This window comes from Mobula birostris, chromosome 10 (genome assembly GCF_030028105.1).
Source record: "Mobula birostris isolate sMobBir1 chromosome 10, sMobBir1.hap1, whole genome shotgun sequence".
Classification (NCBI taxonomy): Eukaryota; Metazoa; Chordata; class Chondrichthyes; order Myliobatiformes; family Myliobatidae; genus Mobula; species Mobula birostris.
This window is the reverse complement of record NC_092379.1, coordinates 114,469,835-114,493,493: the sequence shown is the minus strand read 5'-3', so window position 1 is coordinate 114,493,493 and position 23,659 is coordinate 114,469,835. Positions and strand designations below refer to the sequence as shown.

The 23,659-nt window shown below is 39.3% G+C and overlaps 1 protein-coding gene across 1 annotated transcript in view; it reads left to right on the top strand.

Annotated features, from left to right (window-relative positions):
- sh2d1ab (SH2 domain containing 1A duplicate b) overlaps window positions 1-22,844 on the top strand; it is a 40,509-nt gene extending 17,665 nt beyond the window's left edge. The window contains exons 2-4 of the mRNA XM_072270832.1: window positions 13,421-13,484; window positions 18,314-18,431; window positions 19,588-22,844. Of these exons, the coding sequence (XP_072126933.1) occupies window positions 13,421-13,484; window positions 18,314-18,431; window positions 19,588-19,628 (223 nt within the window). The 3' untranslated portion in view covers window positions 19,629-22,844. The remainder of the gene's footprint in view (window positions 1-13,420; window positions 13,485-18,313; window positions 18,432-19,587) is intronic.
- Window positions 22,845-23,659: the final 815 nt, after the last annotated feature.

Here is a 23,659-nt window from a genome sequence, read left to right as displayed (position 1 = left end):
ATTGTATAAATTGAAAAATAAGCACACACTGTGAATTATGTGGTTTGTGATTTGTCTGTCATATTGTATCATCATTTCCCACCATTGTATTCATTTGCATGTTGACTTCTTTATCAAAATCTTGATTAACATGCATGTACAACCAAAATGTTATTGTGAGGTACCTGTGTATTGAATTATGGATTATGGGTTTTGCAGTGACCTTTAAAACTTTAAAAGTCACTGCAAAACCCATAATCTATAATTCATGTCAGCTGAATATATATATTCTCTTATGTATTTTAACTCCTCCATCTTTAGTTAATTTCCATTACTACTACGGGTCCAGTTAGATTCTCATTTTGGATAGTCTCTATGATCAATAAAAAGATTTTAAAAATGAAATGAAATGTCTCTGACATTTCCAGCATCATGAATTCTGGATCCTAGTGTAGTTCTGAACAGGGGGCCTATAATATGATAGTACTATACCTTAGAGTTTATGATTTTATTGTTTTTCACTTCTTTTCATCTACATTCTTCATTGTGGTTTTCATTGGGAGGATTTTAGTGACTCAAGTCAATTATCGAGTCTGCTACTTTACTTCAAATCTATCATTACCATTACAGTTGTGTCTTGAAAGGCTGGCAGATAGTGATTCCATGACCTGTCTGTTTGCTTGCCTGTAACTTGCAGGTCAGAAGGTATTTTAATGCATTGTGATCAGATAGTGACTCATGACTAGTGGCTTTCCGAAGACTGTTTATTAACTTGTACAGAGAGAAATGAACCACTGCTTCACCTGGAGAGAGTATCTGGAGGCTTGTGTGAAGGAAAGAGAAGAGATAAGAGGCAGGGTAATCATTGCTTATTATGGGACAATGACTTTTGGAAATGTGAAGGTAGACCCCACAACAATCCTACTTCTGCTAGTGTGTTTAGTGAAATTATTGAGAAATGCAGGCATGAAACATATTCATTCAGAATAATGATAAGCAAAAGCTTCACTACTTATACTACAGCACAGCATTAATAAAATGCTGTATAGCCACACTTACAATTGAGCAGTTACTTTAATTAAACGGAATTGTCTTCTGGTTCTTGCAATATCTGCAATGCAATGGTTCCTGTGGGTTGTATTTTTCTTTTGAACTATTTATTTTAGGTCCATTTGCTTTTCAATAATTTTTCATTGAAGGCTGTGCAGTCAAGCTCAAAGTTTCCACATACAGTCAAAATAGTCTTCATTGTAGGGACACTGGAATATGACTTTTTAGGTGACAAGCCTGTTTTAATATTGTGTGTGTCGCCTCGGTCGGTCGTGGTCGACCATGGGTACTGTGCCTCTGGTAGTCACTGGTTGTGGAGCAGCGTTTCTGTGGCTATTGAGGCTGATCCGGAACGGCAGGCTCTGCCACAGTTGCTGCATGTGTGGGGAGGTGTGGAATTGGTGCTCTCCGTTTAGCTCTCCGCTCCTCAAACTGACTCAGGATCACTCTTTTGTAGAGACTCATCTAAAGGGAGCTGAGCTGTCAGGTAGACACAATGTGAACTCAAACAGCTTTTGTAAATACCTGGGTATTCTGCACATTTCCAGTCTTCTGAAAGTACTGTGCCGTCTATGAGGAACCAGTTCTTTCAACCATTTTAGAGTCTATTGTGCATTTTCAAATTCATCTAAAGATAATTCTTGTCTATTAAGTTTAGGATGGCAGCCCTTTTTTAGCAAGTGGGAAGGTTACTTTGCAATTTATTCACTTTGGCATATTCTTTGTGCACAGTTTGCACAGATCCAAGTAATTCAGTGAAAAGCTTAGAAGATATTCTGACTGTAATATAGAATCTTCCTTTACCAATTTCCCCATTTACAAGGTAAATGTATCAAAGTAGCTCATTTGCTCTTCGAACAATTTAATGAACTGTTGAACTGAATTTGGTGTATGGCATTTATTTTTGTGAAGAGTATGGATTACAGTGCTAGTCACTGACAGTTCAGATGTCTAACTTCAAATGAAGACATAATTTCAAATGCTTCTGAAAGGTGGGTATTTGTTTATTAGCAAAAGCAAACAAGGATTTGTCACAAGATCCACCTTGAGTGAAAGTTGACTACTTTCCTCCAGGTATAAAGTACGACTTCAGTCCAGCAAAAATCAACAAAGTTAATCTACGATAGAGGAATCAATTGCTCTAGAAAACTGGAATACTCAAGGCTGACAAATTGGAAGGAGTCTTTCGATTCCTCTTTGGAAACAATGTAAATGGGAAATAATTTTCTCAGAGAAGCAGCCAAGTAAAAGGGAGTAGAAAGTAATGTGAGTATAACAATTTATTTGAAACAAAATGATAAATTACTGGAGGAATAAAATGTAGAAAAAGAGATAATCAATGTATCTGTCTGTCCCTATGCCTCCACAGGCACTACTTGGCCCACTGAGTATCACAAGCAGTTGAATTCTTGTTCCAGATTCCAACCTCTGAAGTCACTTTTGTGTTCCTGTTGATCCAAAATATCTATTAGGCTTGTTTCATCTGTAGTTTCCCTCATATTTTTTTAGCCAGTTTGTTTAGTGCCACCAAAAATTTATTATTTTTGCCAGTGTAAAACCTGTCATGATTTTCACTGCAATAATTTTGTTATAATCACTTGTAGACTAAAATTGCATTGCAAGTTAGGATTTTTTTGCTGTTAGAGAATTAAAGTCCGTGGTGTTGTGAAAAAGCATCTAGTGCTTTCCTGGTGTATATGACAAATAAACTCTTCTTGGGATTCCAGCCAAGTACAGATATCGATTATAACCGACATTTCAATGACAAACTCCACCATCTTCATCCCCGTTTATGGTTTTTATTTTCAGACTGATTGTTGAAAAAAAATAATGCAGCAGAACTGGGCACAGTTTATGTTTTTTTATTGTATCCGTCCTAGGTGAGATGAATAAACTACTTCATCTGTGTGAATAACAATTTTGGTCAGTGAAGTTTTTAAATCAACTGCAATGTAAAATCATTGGACCTAAATCTTTATCTGTTTGATGTAGAATGGCAGGCAGATATGGTTATCTTCCGTATCATGCCTTACAAAGAAAACATGCAACATTTTGAGTTTGCACTGATTACATTCAGCATCCCGTGGTTTCGTTCAACATTGTTAAGCAATATTATTATTGGCCTCTGAGATAAATTGAAAAGGATCTTCACACATCTCACAAATAACTGTTATGGAGGGCAACTGATATGTCCTTCTTCAAGAGCTTAAATTCTTATTGAAAGACCTCATAAAACCTTTTTAAAAGAATAACTATGTAACGGTTAACTGTATTTTCAAGCTTCATGCATAGCAGAGTACAGTACATGGAGTGGAAATTGCTTGTGTGTGGTTTCTTTTAACGTGAGCTAATTGCCTCACACTTCCAAGAGGACCACAGCCTTGTCGTAGGGTTTGGAGGCTTGCATGCCTCAATGACCTGGAGAGCTATGTTGGCTGGAGTCAGGCCATTTATTTTGGCTCTTGGTAGGGTCATCCACGCCAAACAGGTCAAAGGGTAGAAACATAGAAACATAGAAAATCTACAGCACAATACAGGTCCTTCAGCCCACAAAGCTGTGCTGAACATGTCCTTACCTTAGAACTACCTAGGCTTACCCATAGCCCTCTAATTTTCTAAGCTCCATGTATCCATCCAGAAATCTCGTAAAAGACCCTATCGTTTCCGCCTCCACCACTGCCGCCGGCAGTCCATTCCATGCACTCACCACTCTCTGCGTAAAAAAACTTACCCCTGACATCTTCTCTGTACCTACTTCCAAGCACCTTAAAACTATGCCTTCTCGTGCTAGCCATTTCAGCCCTGGGAAAAAAGCCTCTGACTATCCACATGATCAATGCCTCTCATTATCTTGTACACCTCTATCAGGTCACCTCTCATCCTCCGTCGTTCCAAAGAGAAAAGGCCGAGTTCACTCAATCTATTCTCATAAGGCATGCTCCCCAATCCAGGCAACATCCTTGTAAATCTCCTCTGCATCCTTTCTATGGTTTCCACAGCCTTCCTGTAGTGAGTTGACCAGAACTGAGCACAGTACTCCAAGTGGGGTCTGATCAGGTTCCTATATAGCTATATTACCTCTTGGCTGTTCAACTCAATGCCATGATTGATGAAGGCCAATGCACTGTATGCCTTCTTTACCACAAAGTCAACCTGCGTAGCAGCTTTGGGTATCTTTGACTTGGGCCCCAAGATCCCTCTGATCCTCCACAATGCCAAGAGTCTCACCATTAATGCTGTATTCTGCCATCATATTTGACCTACCAAAATGAACTATCTCACACTTATTTGGGTTGAACTCCATCCGCCACTTCTCAGCTCAGTTTTGCATCCTATCAATGTCCGGCTGTAACCTCTGACAGCCCTCCACACTATCCACAACACCCCCAACCTCTGTGTCGTCAGCAAATTTACTAACCCATCCCTCCACTTCCTCATTCAGCTCATTTATAAAAATCACAGAGAGCAGGGGGTCCCAGAACAGATCCCTGAGGCACACCACTGGTCACCGACCTCCATGCAGAATATGACCCGTCTACAACCACTCTTTGCCTTCTGTGGGCAAGCCAGTTCTGGATCCACAAAGCAATGTCCTCTTGGATCCCATGCCTCCTTACTTTCTCAATAAGCCTTGCTTGGAGTACCTTATCAAATGCCTTGCTAAAATCCATATAGACTACATCTACAGCTCTACCTTCATCAATGTGTTTAGTCACATCCTCAAAAGATTCAATCAGGCTCGTAAGGCACGACTTGCCTTTGACAAAGCCATGCTGACTATTCCTGATCATATTATGCCTCTCCAAATGTTCATAAATCCTGCCTCTCAGGATCTTCTCCATTAGCTTACTAACCACTGAAGTAAGTCTCACTGGTCGAAGAGTGGTCCATTGGTCCTCCAGGTTTGTGGGTTCAGCTCAGGGCTAACACCTTGACTGGTAAAACAAAATTGATATGGAAACAGCAATAACTGACAGTAGTGAAAACTGAGAGGGAAGCTACTGACTTGATGAAGGAAGCTCTGAACATCACCCGAGACAGAGGACCTCCATTCCTGCCCTAAATGCCAGCAGTATAGCGGGCAGTGAGTTACTGTTTCACATAAGTTTCTGCACGGGCATTATAGAGTCAGCCCTTGATCAAGGCAGCCAGGATAATTGGTGACTAGACTCTGCTGCTTCAGTGTAAATGTTCATTTATTGGTGAACCACTGTAAACACAAGGAAATCTGCGGATGCTGGAATTTCAAGCAACACACATCAAAAATGCTGGTGAACGCAGCAGGCCAGGCAGCATCTATAGGAAGAGGTACAGTCGACGTTTTGGGCAGAGACCCTTCGTCAGGACTAACTGAAAGAAGAGATAGTAAAAGATTTGAAAGGGGGAGGGGGAGATCCGAAATGATAGGGGAAGCTGGAAAGTTGATTGGCAAAAGGGATATGAGAGGATTATGGGACGGGAGGCCTAGGGAGAAAGAAAGGGGGAGGGGGGAAGCCCAGAGGATGGGCAACAAGTATAGTGAGAGGGACAGAGGAAGAAAAAGGGGAGAGAGAAAAAAAATTAATAATAATAAAAAATAAATAAATAACGGATGGGGTACGAAGGGGAGGTGGAGCATTAACAGAAGTTAGAGAAGTCAATGTTCATGCCATCAGGTTGGAATACTGTACTTTGTTCTTTCACTTACAGATGTATAACCTTGGGATCAGGCCCAGGTGCCTCTCTCTCCATTTCCCCAACCCTTCACCTATTCTGCTTTTGACCCTCAAATGCCCCAGAAATCCCTTCACTTTGAGGGCTCCACCCCAACTTCCCATTCCAAATTCTGACCCCCTTCTCACCTTTGAGCCCTCCCCACCACAAATCTTCATGAGGCATTGCAGAATCCTATATACCCATTTATGCCGCAAATTTAATTTCAAGAACATAGTCATTGAGTCATAACTATGTTGGATTATGCTTTATTTTGAAATGCTATTGACGTTAGGAATCGGAAAAATGGGATAATTTGCTACTTCTTAAGAAAATGTTTGACATTCACAACAAGGTTGAAATACAAGATGGTTCTGTTAAAACAGAATGTATGGACAGTTGAGGGAAAAAAAGGCATTTGATGCATCTTCTGCTGTTAAGTAGGAAAGTGCCATGACCTGGAATAGGTTATGTATGAGTTGCATTTGGTTCCAAGTCTTTTATTTGACTCAACATAGAAGTGATTTTCTTTAGCCATACAGGCCACCCCGGGTTACAAACATTGAATTTATAGTCAATCGCTCCCATGACATTGTTAAACTCAAGTTTACATACAGAAATATATTCTAATGAACAGCAGATCTAGTTTCCTTTCTCGCTCCACTTTTGGTAGCTGTTCTTGTAGGTCTTTTGTAGTTTTGATGCCATGCACTATAATACTGAGAAGATATAACTACCATTTTTGTATATTTTCTGACTTCTGGACAAAATCAACTTATGGACATGGTAAAAATTGACTTATTTGTTCCCCCAGGACAGACTGTAGTTAAATGAATTCCAATTGCTCAAACTCAAGTGTGTTCTCAATATTGCAAACACGAAGAAATCTGCAGATGCTGGAAATTCAAGCAATACACACAAAATGCTGGTGGAATGCAGCAGGCCAGGCAGCATCTATAGGAAGAGGTACAGTCGATGTTTTGGGCCGGGACCCTTCGTCAGGACTAACTGAAAGAAGAGATAGCAAGAGGTTTGAAAGTGGGAGGGGAAGGGGGAGTTCTCTATATGTTTATTGCGGCAGCACTAGAACAACAGAAACTATCGGTTATATAATAACTTCAAACTAAAAGAGAAAATGCCAAAAACACTGTACAGGTTAAACAGCATCTTTGGAAAGAGAAACAGGATTAAAAATTTGAGTCTGGGACCCTTCATTAGAGCTAAAAAACATAGAAAAGCAGTTACTTGCAAAGAGAATGAGGGAGCAATGGATGTGACAAAGGAGACACCTCTGACTGTGTGAGGCAATGTTTGCACAGTTGATTCCAATGTTTATAGATCCACCTAATTAATGGATTCAAAGTTGAGGTCTGGTTCATTATCATATGCAGAAGTACATGTAAGCACAGAAAACATACTTCCAGCAGCAACTCAGGCACATAATATTACATAAGCAGCATCCACAAGAAAAAAAAACATAAAATGAAGTATAATTAAACAGAGTGGTTATAGAGATAGGTGTAAATAGGCTTATACAATCTGACCAGAAATAAGTATTCATGGTTGCACAATGGTTTGACTTCCTAGTGACTTCCATCTTTTCGCAAAGATCGAGTATCTCGATTTCCTTCCTATATAGACGAGAACTTTTCTTCTTCTTTGATGAGAAATCAGGATACATGATGCTTGCAAATGATCCCGCTGTTCAAACCACCATGTTTTACTGCAAAAAGTTACAGAGAATTGCAGACATTTTGGCTATGAATTCATTTCCGCTCCTACTCCCCCACTCCACTGTCACAGCTAAACCACGATATTCACATGTATTCAAGCTCAGAGGGTGTAATGAAACAGGCATTGATACAATAACTTGAAGACACCTTGGCTACACATCCATTAGTTATCCTGCAACCCTTCCCTAATATTATTACAGAAAGCTGTGATAATATTCACAAATATTCTAATTTGATGAAGTGTCAGTATCTAAACATCTTTAAGTCGAATTCAACTTAGATCTGAGACTGGACAAAAGTGGATTTTAACCCCACTCCTTTCCACTCTCAATACCAGCAGGCTGATTTCCAAGTTCTCACTTCCAATTTCTATCTTACCTCTCAGCCTTCATGGTACACTAATACCGACTGCCAGTGTGTCAGTTGCCACACTCTATGCTGAGCTGATCTTCAGCCTATTCTTCATATACGTACTCTAGTAGTGGAGCACAAACCCTCCTTCTCTCCAGAAGATCTGAAGAAGGCTGTAGGTCCCATTCCCTCTGATTGATGACCCGATTCACCCTTCTACAGTCTCCATTCTGCAGGCTTTAGTTTTGGAAGGAAAGCTTCTGATTGCATTAGAGATGTAAGGGCTGTGATAGTTTGTGATAACTTGATCACCACGCATTAAAAGTGTTACAGTGGCAAGCCCTTGAACAAACTTTTGTTGGCTCAGTGTGAACCCCCAGATACGCCCTTCCACTTACAGTGTTGTTTGCTTCTTATTATTTACACTCATTGGTCACTTTACTCATTTCCTCTTGAAAGGCCACTGATTGTATCTTCATGGCCTTCTGCTGCTGCAGCCGACATGTTGTGTGTTTAGAGATACTCTTCTGCACACCGCCATTATAATGTGTGGTTATTTGAATTTCTGTTGCCTTCCTGTTAGCTTGAATCAGTCTGGCCATTCACTTCTCACCTCTCTCATTAACAAGGTGATTTTGTCCGCAGAACTGCTGCTCACTGCATGTTTTTTTTTGGTTCTCACACCATTCACTGTAAACTCTAGAAACCGTTGTGCATGAAAATCTCAGGAGATCAGCAGGTTTTGAGGTACTTCACTTAAATCATATTTTATCCCCAATCAAGTGTTTGGTCTGCAAACTGAACCTCTTGACAATGTCTGCATGCTCTTATACATTGAGTTGCTGCCACAGAATTGGCTGATTAGATATTTGGATTAATAAACAGGTGTACTTAATAAAGTGGCAACTGAATGTAGCTCCAATTACATGTTTTTACCTCAACTTCACTAATTTGTACTTCTTGCATTAGTGTTTTCTGCTGTCATAGGAGCTTATCTCAAAGCCATTGTCGTCAGTAGAAGCCATTGCGAACTTAAGTATCTTCAGGAGCAATAAGGTTCTGTTCAAAAACCCACAAAACATTTGTGGGCAGGTGTATGTGGAATGAATAGTGAGAGGCATTCCTTTGTTACTGACCACGGATTTTAGTTACAGAAGGTGGGGTGACATTTTCTTTAGTTTGAGATGTATTGTTAAGATTTTCTGTTCATAAACTTTTCTAGTTACAGACTCACAAATAACACGGCTATTACTCAGTTGACTTGTTTTTTTTTGAGAAGGCTATTTGAAAATTTTCAGTATATTAGATAACCTGACATTTTTCTTTAAACAAAATTGATTTTGTTCTTGTTTCTTTCTCTTTTGTTGTGGAGACATTAATTCAGATTTCAGATTATTGTAAGACTTTGCAGTTACATACCTGGAAGTCCTCCACAGAGCAGAGACCCCGAGCAATAAGGCCATGATCCCAGCTTCAATGGACAGGACATGTCACATACATTGGGGGGGGGGGGGTGGTGTCCAGAATCCTCAATCCTCAAACAGCTACTGTATGGTGTTCTGTCTCTGGGCAAGAGTAACCAAGGTAGGCCTCACAAGAGGTTTAAAGATTGTGCGAAAGCTAACTTACTCCAAAGCAGCTGGAGCAGTGCGCACAAGAATGGACTGCATGACATGTCTCGGTCATACTCACCCACAACCACTTTGAGCAGAGGCGTCATGCAGACCTATTGGCTGCCCGAGAGCGACAGAAAGCTGCAGTAGCAATCACCCCGGCTGACCCAGGACAGTTCTGCCACTCAAGATTTTGACTGTCCAAACTCCTTTGGGTCCATAACAGGTGAACTTCACAAGAACGACCGTCATCGTCAGACACGATGGACAACCATCATGCAGACCAGCCAATGGTATTTCGCATTGCCAGTTAATATATGTAGGGTTGTGACTGCATACTGGATTTCTGATACAGACTATGACCTAATCTGACAGGTTCTCAGAATGATCTGCATTTCTATTTTGAAGCTGGATCATTTGACCATCATAAGCATCATGAGCTGTGCTAACATCTTATTTAAGAACCATTCAAGCATTTGATTTTACAGGCAATAGTTTAACTATTCAGCTCCGTAGCGCTGAGCCTATGAAGACTGCCGGGCTGCTTTGCTCCATGACCACTAATATGATGAACTTATAAGTGAGGTTTAATTCTACTTTGGGCTGCTTGTGTTTTGGATCTGAGGACTCAATTTGATTAGGAATTTTTGTGTCTTTTTTCCTTTCTGTTGCGCTTTGGGCATCGGCCTTTTATTTTTTTCTTTAATTTTTTTTTTTGTTTCTTGTTTTGTGGCTACCTGTAAGCAAACAAATTATTTATACATTCTTTGATAAAAACTGAAACCCCTTTTTACTGACCGTCTCTAGAAATGCGGTTTCTTAGCCCCTCACTAACAGCTACTGGACTCCGTGGCGGGAACCCCACCTTTCTCAGGCTCCGTATGTCTAGGGTGTATATGGCTTGGGTCACACCAAACCTGTGAGTTTGGGATGTCTCACCTCCCCAGACCCCAGTGTGTGAATGCTGTGCAATTTACTGCCTCCTTGAAATCGCCTATTGGCAAGAAATGACAGACAGTACACTGCATTCAGTTATAAAGAAAGTATATTTATGAATGTTAACTTAACTAACGTGTTATTAAAAAAAAGAAAGAAGAAAAATCAAAAAGGGCCTATTATAATTAAAACAGTCAAATGTGCACATATGTTGGAGCTCATTTTGTAATTGTCTGTAACTCACGCACTGGACCTTTGGTCTGTATAAAAGCCCACGCCACCTTCTGAGTGTCAATCGAAATCCATCTCGAACAAACCGGCTCTCACATGTGAGTGTTGGTGCTTCCTCCTTGAAGCCATTCATCTGCACAAAGCACCTTATGCAAAGGGATGGCATCCTCAGCCATCTTCCCTCCTGTCTTCTCCTGGCTCCCGCCAAAAAGACCTGGACCCATTCCAGTTTCACTCACAAAGACCTCTCGGCCCAGCATTCTCTAGAACCTTCTCTAGAATTCCACCATCCTGATTGGCTAACTCCACATTCCTAAGTTGAACAACAAAGCCCGTTATCGCAGCTCAAACCCAAACAGGCTGAAAGTAGAACAGACTGCTCTTACAGAACTGCTAAAATTAAATACCTACAGCATAGCAGTAAAAAAAATCTTAACCAGAGTGTTACATAAATGTACTTTGAAATTGAACTGATGTGAAAATCTTGGACATGGCACACAAGACATTTACCAGAATAGTTCTGCAGACGGGGATTTGTGGTGTGAAGTTACTTGAACAGGCTGGAGTTCTCCTTGGAGCAAGGAAGTTTGATTGGAGATTTGATAGATACGTGTGAGATCATGACAGATTTAGAGAGAATAGACTGAGAAGTCATTCGTAGTATTGGTCATTTCAAGAATTGGGGAAGTATTTCCAAGTGCCAGGCAGAATTTATTTTCTGGAGAATGGTAATGACCTGTAACTGACTCACTGTTAGCATGGAGGATATAAAGGTTGCCAGGGCTGTCAAAAGGGAAACAGGCACTAGAGGGAAAATGATTTGCAAGACCGTGGGGAGACATCTGGGGGAAATAGGACAGAATAGACAGCTGTACAATGAGCCAGTGCAATCCTCCTGGGCTGGATGCTCTCCTTTTACGTTGAAATAGTTCTACGAGTTTGTAAATATTTTCAGATGCAAAATTGCAAAAATAAACAAACCATAGCTTCTGCTTTATAAAATAAAACAAACAATCTTAGAATTAGTAAATCGTTGCCCAGTAATTTATGTGAAAACGTGAAAATGGATATTTCCCAGAGCTGAGCAAGATTACAATGAAAAAGGATCTAGTGCTTTTCTGTCGTTTATGATGAATAAACCCTTTTCAGGCTTCCAATCGGGTACAAGTATCGATTTTAACTGATGTTTCAGTGACAAATTCTGCCATGCTTAGACATGTCTAGTTTGGTGGTATATATACCCATGTCATCTGTCCCTCCTGTTTGGTTAACCCTCATCCAATGCCCGACGCAGGCCTCTCATGGTCTGAGTTGACATCCCCCTCCCTCCCCATCCAATCAGGTTCCTGCTGTCTCACCATGTTTGCAACTGAATTCCACATTCTTACTTGGAGTGAGACCTTCACCTTCCTTAAAATTATTTTTCTCTAGTTTTATTTCAATTGCTTCCTTCACCAGGCGGTACCAACAGTAGTTTTGTGCAGTCAAAGTCAATCCTATGGCCATTGCTAATGCGATGTTCTGCTACCGCCGATTTGGCTGGGTAACCCAAACGGATACACCTCCCGTGCTCCTTGGCTCTTTGATCCGAGTTTCCACTGTGCACCCCATCTGGCCAATATATGTCGCTCCACATTCTCAGGGAATCCTGTAAACGCCAGCCATTCTGAGTCCCAGGCCATCTTTGACGTGCATAAGCTGTGATTTGGGCTTCCTTATGGGTTTGTGAATGGTATTAATCCGGTATTTCTTCAGGATCCTGGCACTTTCGAAATACTTTATCATACACACTATTAACACTGTCGTTGAAGGACAACGCTGAGGTGACAGATTGGTTGGGTACAGAAAAATAATGTTCAAACTGAGAGAGGTAGAGATTCACTGATGGATGGCACTGATTATTTTTATTACCAATCTTTTACTGATTTTTTAAAAATCTCAATCTATGGGATAGAAAATTTTCTCATAGAATTTTTAGACTATTAATTTTTACTAGATTTCAACACCACCAAGTGTCATGCTTAAAATTCACCTCTAGGTCATTTACACACTAGAGGACCAGCACCTGATTTTCTGCTTTATGTTTACCACCTGATGGCCTGGAGGGGAGTGAGGGAAGTTGCTCCTCTTGTCCCTTTATCTCTATTCCTCCTACTCATACTCAACACCCAACCTGTGCCTCCATCACCCACTTTCTTTCCCATCTTCCACCTCTCCATCTGCTCCTGACTCACATTTTCCTCTCACTGAGTGCCCTCCAGCCGATGCTCCCACGCTCCCCTATCAGAGTTCATCATCTGTGGTCTCTGTTATCTCCACCCAGCACCCTCAGACTCTGTTGCTGTTTCCACTCTTGCTTCATCTACTTGCCAGTCACTCTTCCTCACCTGCATCCGCCTATCACTTGCCAGCACTTACCCCACCCCTGCCCCTTACCCCTTACAATTTTTTCCAGTCCAAATAAAGAGGTTTGACTCAAAAGTTCGGCTGCCGATTTCCCTCCCTTCACAGATGCTGCCTGGCCTGCTGAGTTCCTCCAGCATCTTGTGTGTGTGATGCTTTGGATTTCCAGCATCTGCAGATTTCCTCGCGTTTTTGTTACACGGTGTAACCTGGCATTGCTTTCCTGCCAACCTCACAGCAAAAGATCACTGTGCTCCTGGGTCTTTTAAAAGTAAATTTAAGCCAAGCTGCTTTTTTTCCACAGACAATATTCCCTTCAACAGGAACTTCACATAATATCTGATAAAATGTGGAATTTAATGTGTAATATCTGTTTTGAATTGTAAACAACTGCAAATTGTGGTCACTAAAACCATGCTTTCTATTTGCCAGGTGCTCTGGATTAGTTTATACATACCGTGTTTTTAAGACTCCGACAGATTCATGGACTGTTGAAGTAAGAGAAATTTGGTTTTTAATATCAACATTTACTTCACTGTTTCCATTTCCTTTCAAAGTACTCACAAAGGCATTATGTATGCATGCTTAGGGTTTCAGACTATGAACATGACAAGGTTTATGGTGGTTAGTTGTGGTTTTACAGAGAGGGATTGGCTAACCCTTGTGGGGCTTGCCTTCTGAAAGAAGAAGAAGAAAGCCCTTAACTCCGAGTGGAGTCATCGGGACGTTGTCATGATGGCATTTTTTATAGCAGGATTTCTTACTTTTAGGAGGCCGAGTTGCTAGCTCGATGCGCAACTCAGCACAGATGGAAAGTGTGCGAGGGAGCCAGCTGGATTTGAACTTGGGAGCCTTCGCTCCGAAGTCCGGCGCTGATGCCACTACGCCACCAACCAGCCAGGGGCTTGCCTTCTGCAGATTGCTTTTTTCTTGTCTGGAGAAGGTTGTGCTGCTGGACTTGAACGTATTTCACGGGAGCACCAAAGGCTAAGGGTGACCTAACAACTGCTTTTAATGTAATAATGTATTTTGAAGGATGAGTTGAGAAAGAAATTTTCCTCTGGCTGGGAAGGCATTGATGAGGAGTTGTCAATTCATAATTTTTACCTAGAGCACAAGGAAAGATACCAGAAAGCGTTTCTTCCCTTTGAGGTTCCTGTGAAGAAGGAATTAGTTTGTTTAATGTTGATATATTTTTCTCTTTTGGAAAGAGTTGGTGGACTGCTGCAATTTCCCACCATCATCTTTTCTGCTTTCTTTAAGGTGTAATATCTTCTGTTTCACATGTAGTTTCGTTTAAATTGACTGAGGTGATCTTTTATATCATTTCTTGGTACCAGTATTTATTGGTTAGTTCTTTACATACTGTTTACAATATAGGGCTTTGTTTTCTCTTCAGGCTATTAGAATGTCTATCCACTTCTCATTTTCTGCTCAAATGAAGTGTTTTTTACCTAAAACATTGGCTGCCAATTTTCCCTCAGTGCTGGTTGACCTGCTGTACTCCAGCATCTTTGAATTTATTTTGGATTTTCAGTGTCTAATATTTTGCTTTTTTTATGTGCCTTTGTTAAAATCTGTGGATGCATTTCCAAAGCTCAAGCATTGATCAAGGATACTAGCCACTGCTATCCTCGATCAATACATGTGCTTTAAAAATGCATCACAGATTTTAACAATGGGTACAGCTGTAAAAATACGAAGGAACATTACTGTCATTTCATCAAATGGAAGTATTTCTAAAGTTGGTTCACACATTATTTTTTTTTCAGAAGTCCCATTGACATGGAGGTTTACAGTATTTTCTCTCAGGGGGGTGGGAACATGAGATGACACTGGCAATGGTTGAAACACTAGTGAACTTCAGTCGTCTAGTTTTCTGACAATACCCCACTGTAAAACCAAGCAAACTCTTACCCAGCCTTATTAACAGCGGCTTTGTTAGATCGGTGCCAGCTGGACATAACAGCATCGCGTAAATGCAAGGCGATATTGTTATTCTGTTGCAAAACTTCCCACTGTCGCTTATTGCAACCAACGATGCTCTAGACAGCTCACTGGAGAACCTTAGATGATAAATTACATAAAGTAAAGAGATAGATGCCACCTTATATATTTAAAATCTTCCAAATTCGAACATAGAATATATAGTAGAACTGTTCAGGCCCTTTGACCCACAATGTTGAGCCAGACTTCTAACCTACTACTTGATCAATCTAACCTTTGCTTCCAACATAGGCCATAACCCTCTGCTTTCCTTTCATCCATGTGGGAAGAGCCCTTAATATATCAGCCTCTATCATGACCCTTGGCACTTATCACTCCCTGTATAAAAGCCCTACCTCTGACATTGGCCCTATACTTTCCTGCATCACTCATCTTAAAAGGATGCCTTTGCTGTCCTAGGAAAAAAAAGGGCACTGACTGTCCACACTATCTGTGGCTCTTATCAACTAATATACCTCCACCGAATTGCCTTTCATCCCCCTTCACTCCAAAGGGAAAAGCCTTAGCTCGCTCAACATCTCTTCACAAGACATGTTCCCTAATTGAGGCAGCATCCAGGTAAACTCTGCACCCTGTCTAAAGTTTCCACATCCTTCCTATAATAAGGCAACCAGAACTGAACATAGTACTCAAAGAGTGTTCTAACCAGATGTTTATAGAACTACAATGTTACCTTGCGACTTTTGACTTACATTGAGGTTTTTATTTCCTCATCTGAGCTGAACATCTGCACTGGTTGAAAAGGATCTCTAATTCTGCACCTTGTCTGATTGGCATTGTACCATTGAAGTGGATTCCTCAGTGCAATGCACCAGTATCTTCTTGCTTGAATGCTTAGAACGCCGCCTCAGAACTGCCCAGCAAAGTTGGTCCAAAAAAAAGTGAATTGAGTTTAGAAACAAGAAAATATTTTATTAATTTTTGCATGCTCTATTTGGACACAGTTCTCAGATCATTTCTATTGCCCCTGGTAATATACTGGAATGAAAAAATAGAATTAATATTCTGAGTTGTTTTGTAAAGATAGACTGAGATTCAGACCTTATCATCATTTGAAGTTTATCTTCAGCAACCTTGCAATTCATTACTGTACTAAAACATGTATCTACACTCTTTAATTCAACTTTATCTCAGTAATTTATTCCTTGATTTCACAATTTCTTGTAATCAGTCCTATTTATCTTCTCATTATACTGCAGCATATTTATATTCTGAAAGTAGATGCGGTAGAGGGCAAGATCATTTAACATGCTCTGCAGAGTAGGACAGTGGGGAATTTCAACGCAATAAATAGGATGCTAAATAATGGGTTGGTGGAAGTTGTTGCCTGCTTAGCTCTTATTGAGTTCTGAATATAAAGCTGGCCAAAGCCGGCTCATTGCTTTTTGTGTTGGCTTTACACCCCATGAGCAGGTTACATTTTATCTGGTCTGTGCCCATATTTATGTTCCACATAAAATGAATCTTCTCCCTAGCCTCTACTTCCTTTTCAACCTTTTCATCCTTTAATAGTATTCTCCAAAATACATATTCAGATTTAACTATTTCAGTTGACTTACGCAATGGTTTCAGTTCCTTATTTTTTTATAAATAAAACTATGTTCACCAGCTGATAAAACAATTTGTCATTTATTGGTCGTTGCTGTCAGCATATTCTTACTGTTTGTAGTATCTTTCCATAAACATACATCTGCTGTTATTTCCATATTCCTCAAAAAGGGTTTCAGTCTGAAACGTCGGCTAACTGTTCATTTCCATTGATGCTGCCTGACTTGCTGAGTTTCTCCAGCATTTTTTGTGTGTTGCTTTGGACTTCCAGCATCTACAGACGTTCTCATGTTCTACATTCCTTGTTCTGTTTGTTCTAAACTTGTAACTTTTCCATTTCAACTGTATTGAAAAAAATATACTTGCCAAAATATTCCACTTCCATCTTTATTACCCAGAGGATAATAGGGTTTTGGAATTATATATGCAGGAAATATATATATCAGGTAGGAGGCCATGTAGTGTTCACGCCAGGACCACCAGACTCAAAAACAGTTACTTTACTGAAACAGAAAGGCTGATCAATATCTCCACCCACTAACTCCACCACTACTTTATTGTTTCCCATCAGTCACAATACTGCCTTGTGTCACTTTACAAACATAAAATCAATCTATGCATGTAAGACATCTAATGTATTTACATTTATTCTGTTTTATTTACATTATCATTATTGCGTTCTTTATCCTTTGTTTTTTTTTGTGTTGTATCAGGTCGAGAGTAACAATTATTTTGTTCCCCTCTACACTTGCATATGGGAAATGACATCAGACAGTCTTGAATCTTGAAATGAATTGCTCACAGTTTGTTTTAACTTCCTGAACATTCAAGTTCAAGTTCAGGTTTTTTCCATCATTCAACTGTACTCATGTATACAGCTAAATGAATCAATGTACCTCAAGGACCAAGGTACAAGGTACACAGTACATAGATCACATGCAGTGTGTAGAATAATATTAACAGATAAAAATAAAATATTCTGTGGATGTACAAGTTGACATAAAGCACATAAATGACATATAGTTAAATATACAACACTATTTCTGCTACTGATGCTGTAATAAATAATGTGTACTGGGTGGTAGCAGGGTGTTCAGAAGCCTCACAGCCTGAGGGAAGAAGCTGTTACCCAGCCTAACAGTCCTTCTTCTTATACTGAGGTACTTTTTGCCTGATGGTGGGAGGTCAAAAAGACTGTGGGATGAATGAGAGGGATCCATGTTGGATGGATTGAAGGGGTCGTTGATGTTTTGGGTAGCAGGTCACAATTTTGTGAAATGCCTGGCTTGATAGGGATATAACTCCACCCTCCACCTTTCTCTGTTCCCCACTTTGACCGTTTTACCTCTTCTCACCTGCTTATTACTTCCCACTGGGCCCCTTCCTTTTCTCCTATGGTTCACTCTCCTCTCCTATCAGGTTCTTTCTTCTCCCGCCTTGACCTTTCCCACCCTCCTGACTTCACCTATCACCTTCCAGCTAATCTCCTTCCCCTTCCCCCCACATTTCTATTCTGCACCTTCCCCCTTCCTCCTCAGTCCCGAAGAAGGGCTTTGGTCTGAAACGTCAACTATCTATTAATTTCCAGAGATGCTGCCAGACCTGCTGAATTTCTCCAGCATTTTTTGTGCGTTGCTTAAAAATGGTTGTCATTAATATTGGATCTTTAGTGAGTTGAGGAATTAAGATGGGTCTAATCTGATACCAAGACTTAATTCAGCATGCTAAATTATCTTTTTGTTCTGATTTATTTTTTTCTTCTCTTCACAGACGGCACCTGGAGTCAATCGGAGGTTGTTTCGTAAGGTGAAGAACTTAATTTCTGCCTACCAAAAGGAAGATCAAGGCTTAGCAATACCCTTATTATACCCAGTGTACAAGCAAAAAGGTATCAAATGTTCTTTACTGAACGGAAGTATGTGTGTTTAGAAATAATACTCTTCTTATCCATTCCTTTGCATGTTTGACGCTAAAATGTGTCTTATTTCAACATTTTCCTTTTATCCTGCTGTACTGACCAGATTTGCTGAAACCATTGAAATTTGAGTGGATTTTGAAGAGTGATATATTTTGAAGCGTGATCTATTTTGAAGCTGTAAAATTTCTCTCTGTGTATATTATTAGGGCATTGAGGTTATGATCAATTGATGTTATGACATGCCAAGACCTGTCTCCTTATTACCCAACCAATCTCAATGTGCTTTGAAAACTGACCTTCAATGGACATCAAAGGCAAATGGGACAATGGTCACTATCAGGAACAAGAAAGTTCACCCTTCCCTCAAACTGCGAAGAGATTTCATCCCGTTGTGATGATTCTTTAGTGAACTGTAAAACCTGGAACTTGCAGCAGAGGGAGCCCTCTTGACTGGTCACACCTTGTTTTTCACTTGTGGGCAGAAAGTCTTCCGCCTTCAGGGAAACAGAAAATTCTGGTGCCAAACCCTGCTCACTACTGTTTCTAGAAAGCCTTACGCACCCCTTGAGTCCTAGGCTTTTCTTATCAATATCTTACTAATCTGTAGAATTTCTGCCCTGAACCATCTTTTGCTGTTTAGTGTCCTCCTTTAAACTTACTTATTTCACCAAGTATTTTTCATCACTAATATTTTTTTTTAGGGTTCAGATTTTGTTTTGTTAAATATTTTTTGCTGCCTTGGATGTCTTCTTATATTGCATTTGATCTATAAATGCAAATTGTTATTGTAATTGTAGATAATGTGAGTGACCATTGTTATAATTTGTGCGCTGGCCATTCTTTGCAACTTCTAAAGCTGATGTCACAGCATAGAGAATGGAAACTTGTGTTGAGTTTAATTTCTTACATGATCCAGCAGAGGTACTCTTTGCAAAAGAATAATTAATATACCATTGACAAGATACTGCAAAACTTCCCAAGAGAACAAAGCTTTGAAATCTTCTTAGCTTCTATGTCTAACAAGCTAATGAAAATTATAGCTGAACTTCATAATAATTTAAGAGTAACATGCAGCTTAGTTTGATGAAATTGTTCTTTTAACAGGAGATTTCATTTGCTTCTGCAGATAAGGATGAAGATTATCAGATGATGCACCCTACTGAATGATGCCCAAATTTTTACATTGTCAACCGGAATTTTGACTGAATTTGCCAGTAGTGTTTGCAATCAAAATACATTGTAGCAGTCAGCTTAGATACACTTTCATTGATCTTTGACATTTTCCACTATTGAACGTTCAAAATATCACATTTTTGTTTCGGTTAAATTTGTAGCCCAGCTAATTTGTAATTCAAACCTTTCCAAAATAGGTTTGAAGCATATATTTGTCCTCCGTCAGTAGTTTATAAAATTGAGAATTCCTAGTATTTTGTTATTTATTTATTTTGCCTTCAAACTTGTTAGAGAAGGGATTTCTGTATATTCAATGTTGTTCCAAGACAACTATTGTAGTTTGGTAGTAAACACCAAAATCTGTATTTAAGAAAAATGATTGACATGTGTCTTTTTTTGAGAAACATTATGCTGTGCAATTTGGGAATCTTAAAATCTTATCAAGTATTCAGCAGGTCATTTGGCATATGTGGAAAAAGAAACAGGTTTAACATTTCATGTTAATTATCTTTCACTGAATTTGCAATAGCTATGTAAGGGCAGAATGTATACAGGAAAATGCATTGGGATTATTGACAAATGACCTACATTCTGGTGCAAGCTGCACATAGAATTAATGGAAACTAATTGTTCTGTTTATTCCCCGAGAGCACCAACAAAATGCTCGGTTTGCAACATATTGCTGTATTTAGGAGGTCATCAGTGCTCCTACTTGTGAAGAGTGAACTTTGTCAATTGTCCTTTTCTGGAGAGCAGCAGGCTGGAAGAGCAAATGGAATAACCATATCTGTGGATTTGCCAATAGAGCAGAGTGCATTCTTTTGAAGGATTAAATCAGCACTTTTTGCCGACTCAGTCAGCATAGACTAACTTGTAACTCATTCAGCCCAGTTCTGCCAAATCATATATATGTATGCAAGTATTTGAATTTTTGAATCGAAGTTTCCAAGTGTGTCTAGGTCTGTTGGAGTGAGCATGCAGCGATTGGTAGTGTGATGTGGGAGAGCTGTTTCTCGTACATATCTGACATGCATGCAAATGAATGAGTGTTAACTGAACTTAGGGTTCTCCGTGTGGGTTAAATGCACGTGATCATTTGCATAACTGGGATCCCATTTTGCAACAAAGGGTGGCCAATCAGCATTGTCCACTGATTAATGTATATGCAGGTATGACATATGCTACTAGCTTGGCCATCCAAAATCACAGATGACTCTCACCATAAATGTATGTCGGTACATTGTTCAGGAAAATGGAAGCAAATTAGTTTCAGCAATGTAATCCCAAAGATATTGAAATTATGAAACTGCTTTTGTGGTAAATTAGTTAAATTACAAGGAAGTAGATGAAAGAAAAAAGCGGAAAGTTAGCTGTGGGGCAGAAGGTAGGGGAGATTAACTGATGAAAATTGCTGAGCAAAGGACTTGTTCTTGCCTCTCTGTCCCACTTTTCTTTCTCTTAAAACTTATAATTAATTATACATATATGTTCAAAATGGGAGTAGCTGTGGATGCTACATTATTACATTACTACATTATTGCAGTAGTTGAGCAAAATTTGAGATTACATTTCTACCTTGCTCTTAAAAAGCTATCCCAGTTTCAATGAATTATCATTTATGTGAAATGCTACTCCTGTTCCACATGTGCTACTAATTTGCTGAGTATTGGTAGCATTTCCTATTTTATACAAGAACACATTTTTTACAGGGTGATTATAGTATTACTGTGAGAAGTAGCACTCAATGCGAAGATAAACTTTCACTCAATATATGGCAAAGAAAAAGCATTTCAGGATATATATTGTATACGTTTCTCTGACATTAAATGTACCTTAGAAACCTTTGAAACCTTGAATTTAAGAAATTAAAGGTTGTCTTGATTTCCATGTCCAGGGTTCTAATGACATTCCTCTAAGGTTATGACAACTCCTAGACTTAGTGAAGAGTAAATCTCTCTCAATTATTTTATGTGGGTGCATCTCATCAAATGTCACACACACGGACAGGACATGAGTTAGATTTCTGTGGCCTTATATGGTCACACAGGAATTGAGGTGAATACGTGGAAGACAAATTAGGACTGCATCATGAGCTAAAGCAACCTGCCAATATCAACCTTGCAGTTTTCCACAATGATTTTGCCTCAAATTTCATTGAGAAACATTGCTAACTAGAGAGAAAAATATTTAATACATCTAATAACCAACAAAAATGTCATTAGTCATGGGGTTGCTTCAGGTACTTATGACTAAGTATCTTGTATATTAAGGTAAGGAATTCTGAGAAATGACAATACAGTACATAGTTAGAAAGCTATGAGACATTTGGGATATCTGCTCACTGAAACATCTGAAATTTAGTTTTTGTCATATGCACCACCATTTCATAATATTGTTGCAACTGATTCTAAATCATTACTTGCATAAAACTTGAGTGATCTAGCAATAATCAAGTTCCCTTCAAACTTTCTTTATTATTAGTGATAGGTTTTAGCCCAAAATGTCAAGTTTGATGAAACATATATTTTTATTTTGATTAATGCATCAGATTACTTGGCTGGACATATTTTGCTCTTCATGTCATCTGTAGCAAAATAATTATGGTTTCAAAGTTTTCTGAAATCTGTTTGAAAAATAACTAACTTCAGAAGAATCACAAGTGAAATTGACGTTACTTTGGATTTGTACTTTTAGTTTTCCTCTGTTATCTCCTAAAGTCACACTTGGCATCCAGTTCTATGGATGGCAGCAGCAACTCTAATAAAATATTTTACTCATTTTGCCAGGTCTTTAACTATTTAGATGATATAAATGAGCTCAATCATTCTCATGTCTAGCAGTTATTGGATAATAATTCTGACTGTGAACCTTGGCTGGTTTAATCGGCCTCATTCTCCAATGTGGAATGTTCAGAGCACTTTTAACAGGCTAATCTCTGTCCTGATTGAGATCAATGAGAAAAAAATGTACTGAAACTTTCTGTCTCACATAACCTGGGTTTGCCTTTATTCATTGGCTATCTTGTACTTTAGGCCCTAAACAATAGTTCGTTGCATAGTTATGTGATTATCGTTGTTAAAATCAGTAAGGAAATACATTCCATTGGACTGGTTACATACAGTATGTTCATTTTTATATCATGGATTTTATTAAGTAATGGATGATAAGTATTTTTTGAATAGCCTTGTACATAAACAAATAAAAAAAAATTTTCAATCCAGACTGCTGTTTTTTTAAAATATATCATTACACACATTTTTCCAATAAGCAAAAAGTGAAAACTGCACTTGCTGGGAATCTGAAATAAAAGCTGAAAATACTGGAGATGCTTAGCAGGTCAAGCAGCTTGTATGGAGAGAGAGAAACAGAGTTAATGCTTCAGATGTTTCATCATATGAAAGACTATTTTCCCAAAACATTAACTCTTTCTTTCTCCACAAATTTATATCTACTTGGGAGATGGGCACAGAGTCAAGAGAACTCAGGCAAGTCAGTAGTGAGGCCATGGACAGTATCACGATTACAGAAGAGGAGGTGCTTGCTGTCTTGAGACAAATTAGGTTGGTTAAGTCCTCAGGGCCTGACAAGGTGTCCCTTCAGAAATTGTGGGAGGCTAGTGCAGATATAGAATGGGCCCTGGCAGAAGTAGTTAAAACCTCCTTAGCCATGGGTAGGGTGCCAGAGGACTGGAGGTTAATGTTGTTCTGTTGTCCAAAAAAGACTTTAAGAATAAGCCCGGAAATTATAGGCCAGTGAAGCTGACATCAGTAGTGGGTAAACTATTGGAAGGTATTATAAGGAACTGGATATAGAAGTACGTGGATAGACGGGGCTTGATTAAGGATCATCAACATGGTCATGTCTAGCTAATAGAGTTTTTCGAGGAGGATACCTGGAATGTTGAAGGAAAGGCAGTAGGCGTTGTCTACATGGACTCTGCAATAACTTTGGAGAGGGTTCAGAGGAGGTAAATGATTCTGGAATTGAAAGGCTTATCATATGAGGAACATTTGATGGCTCTTAGC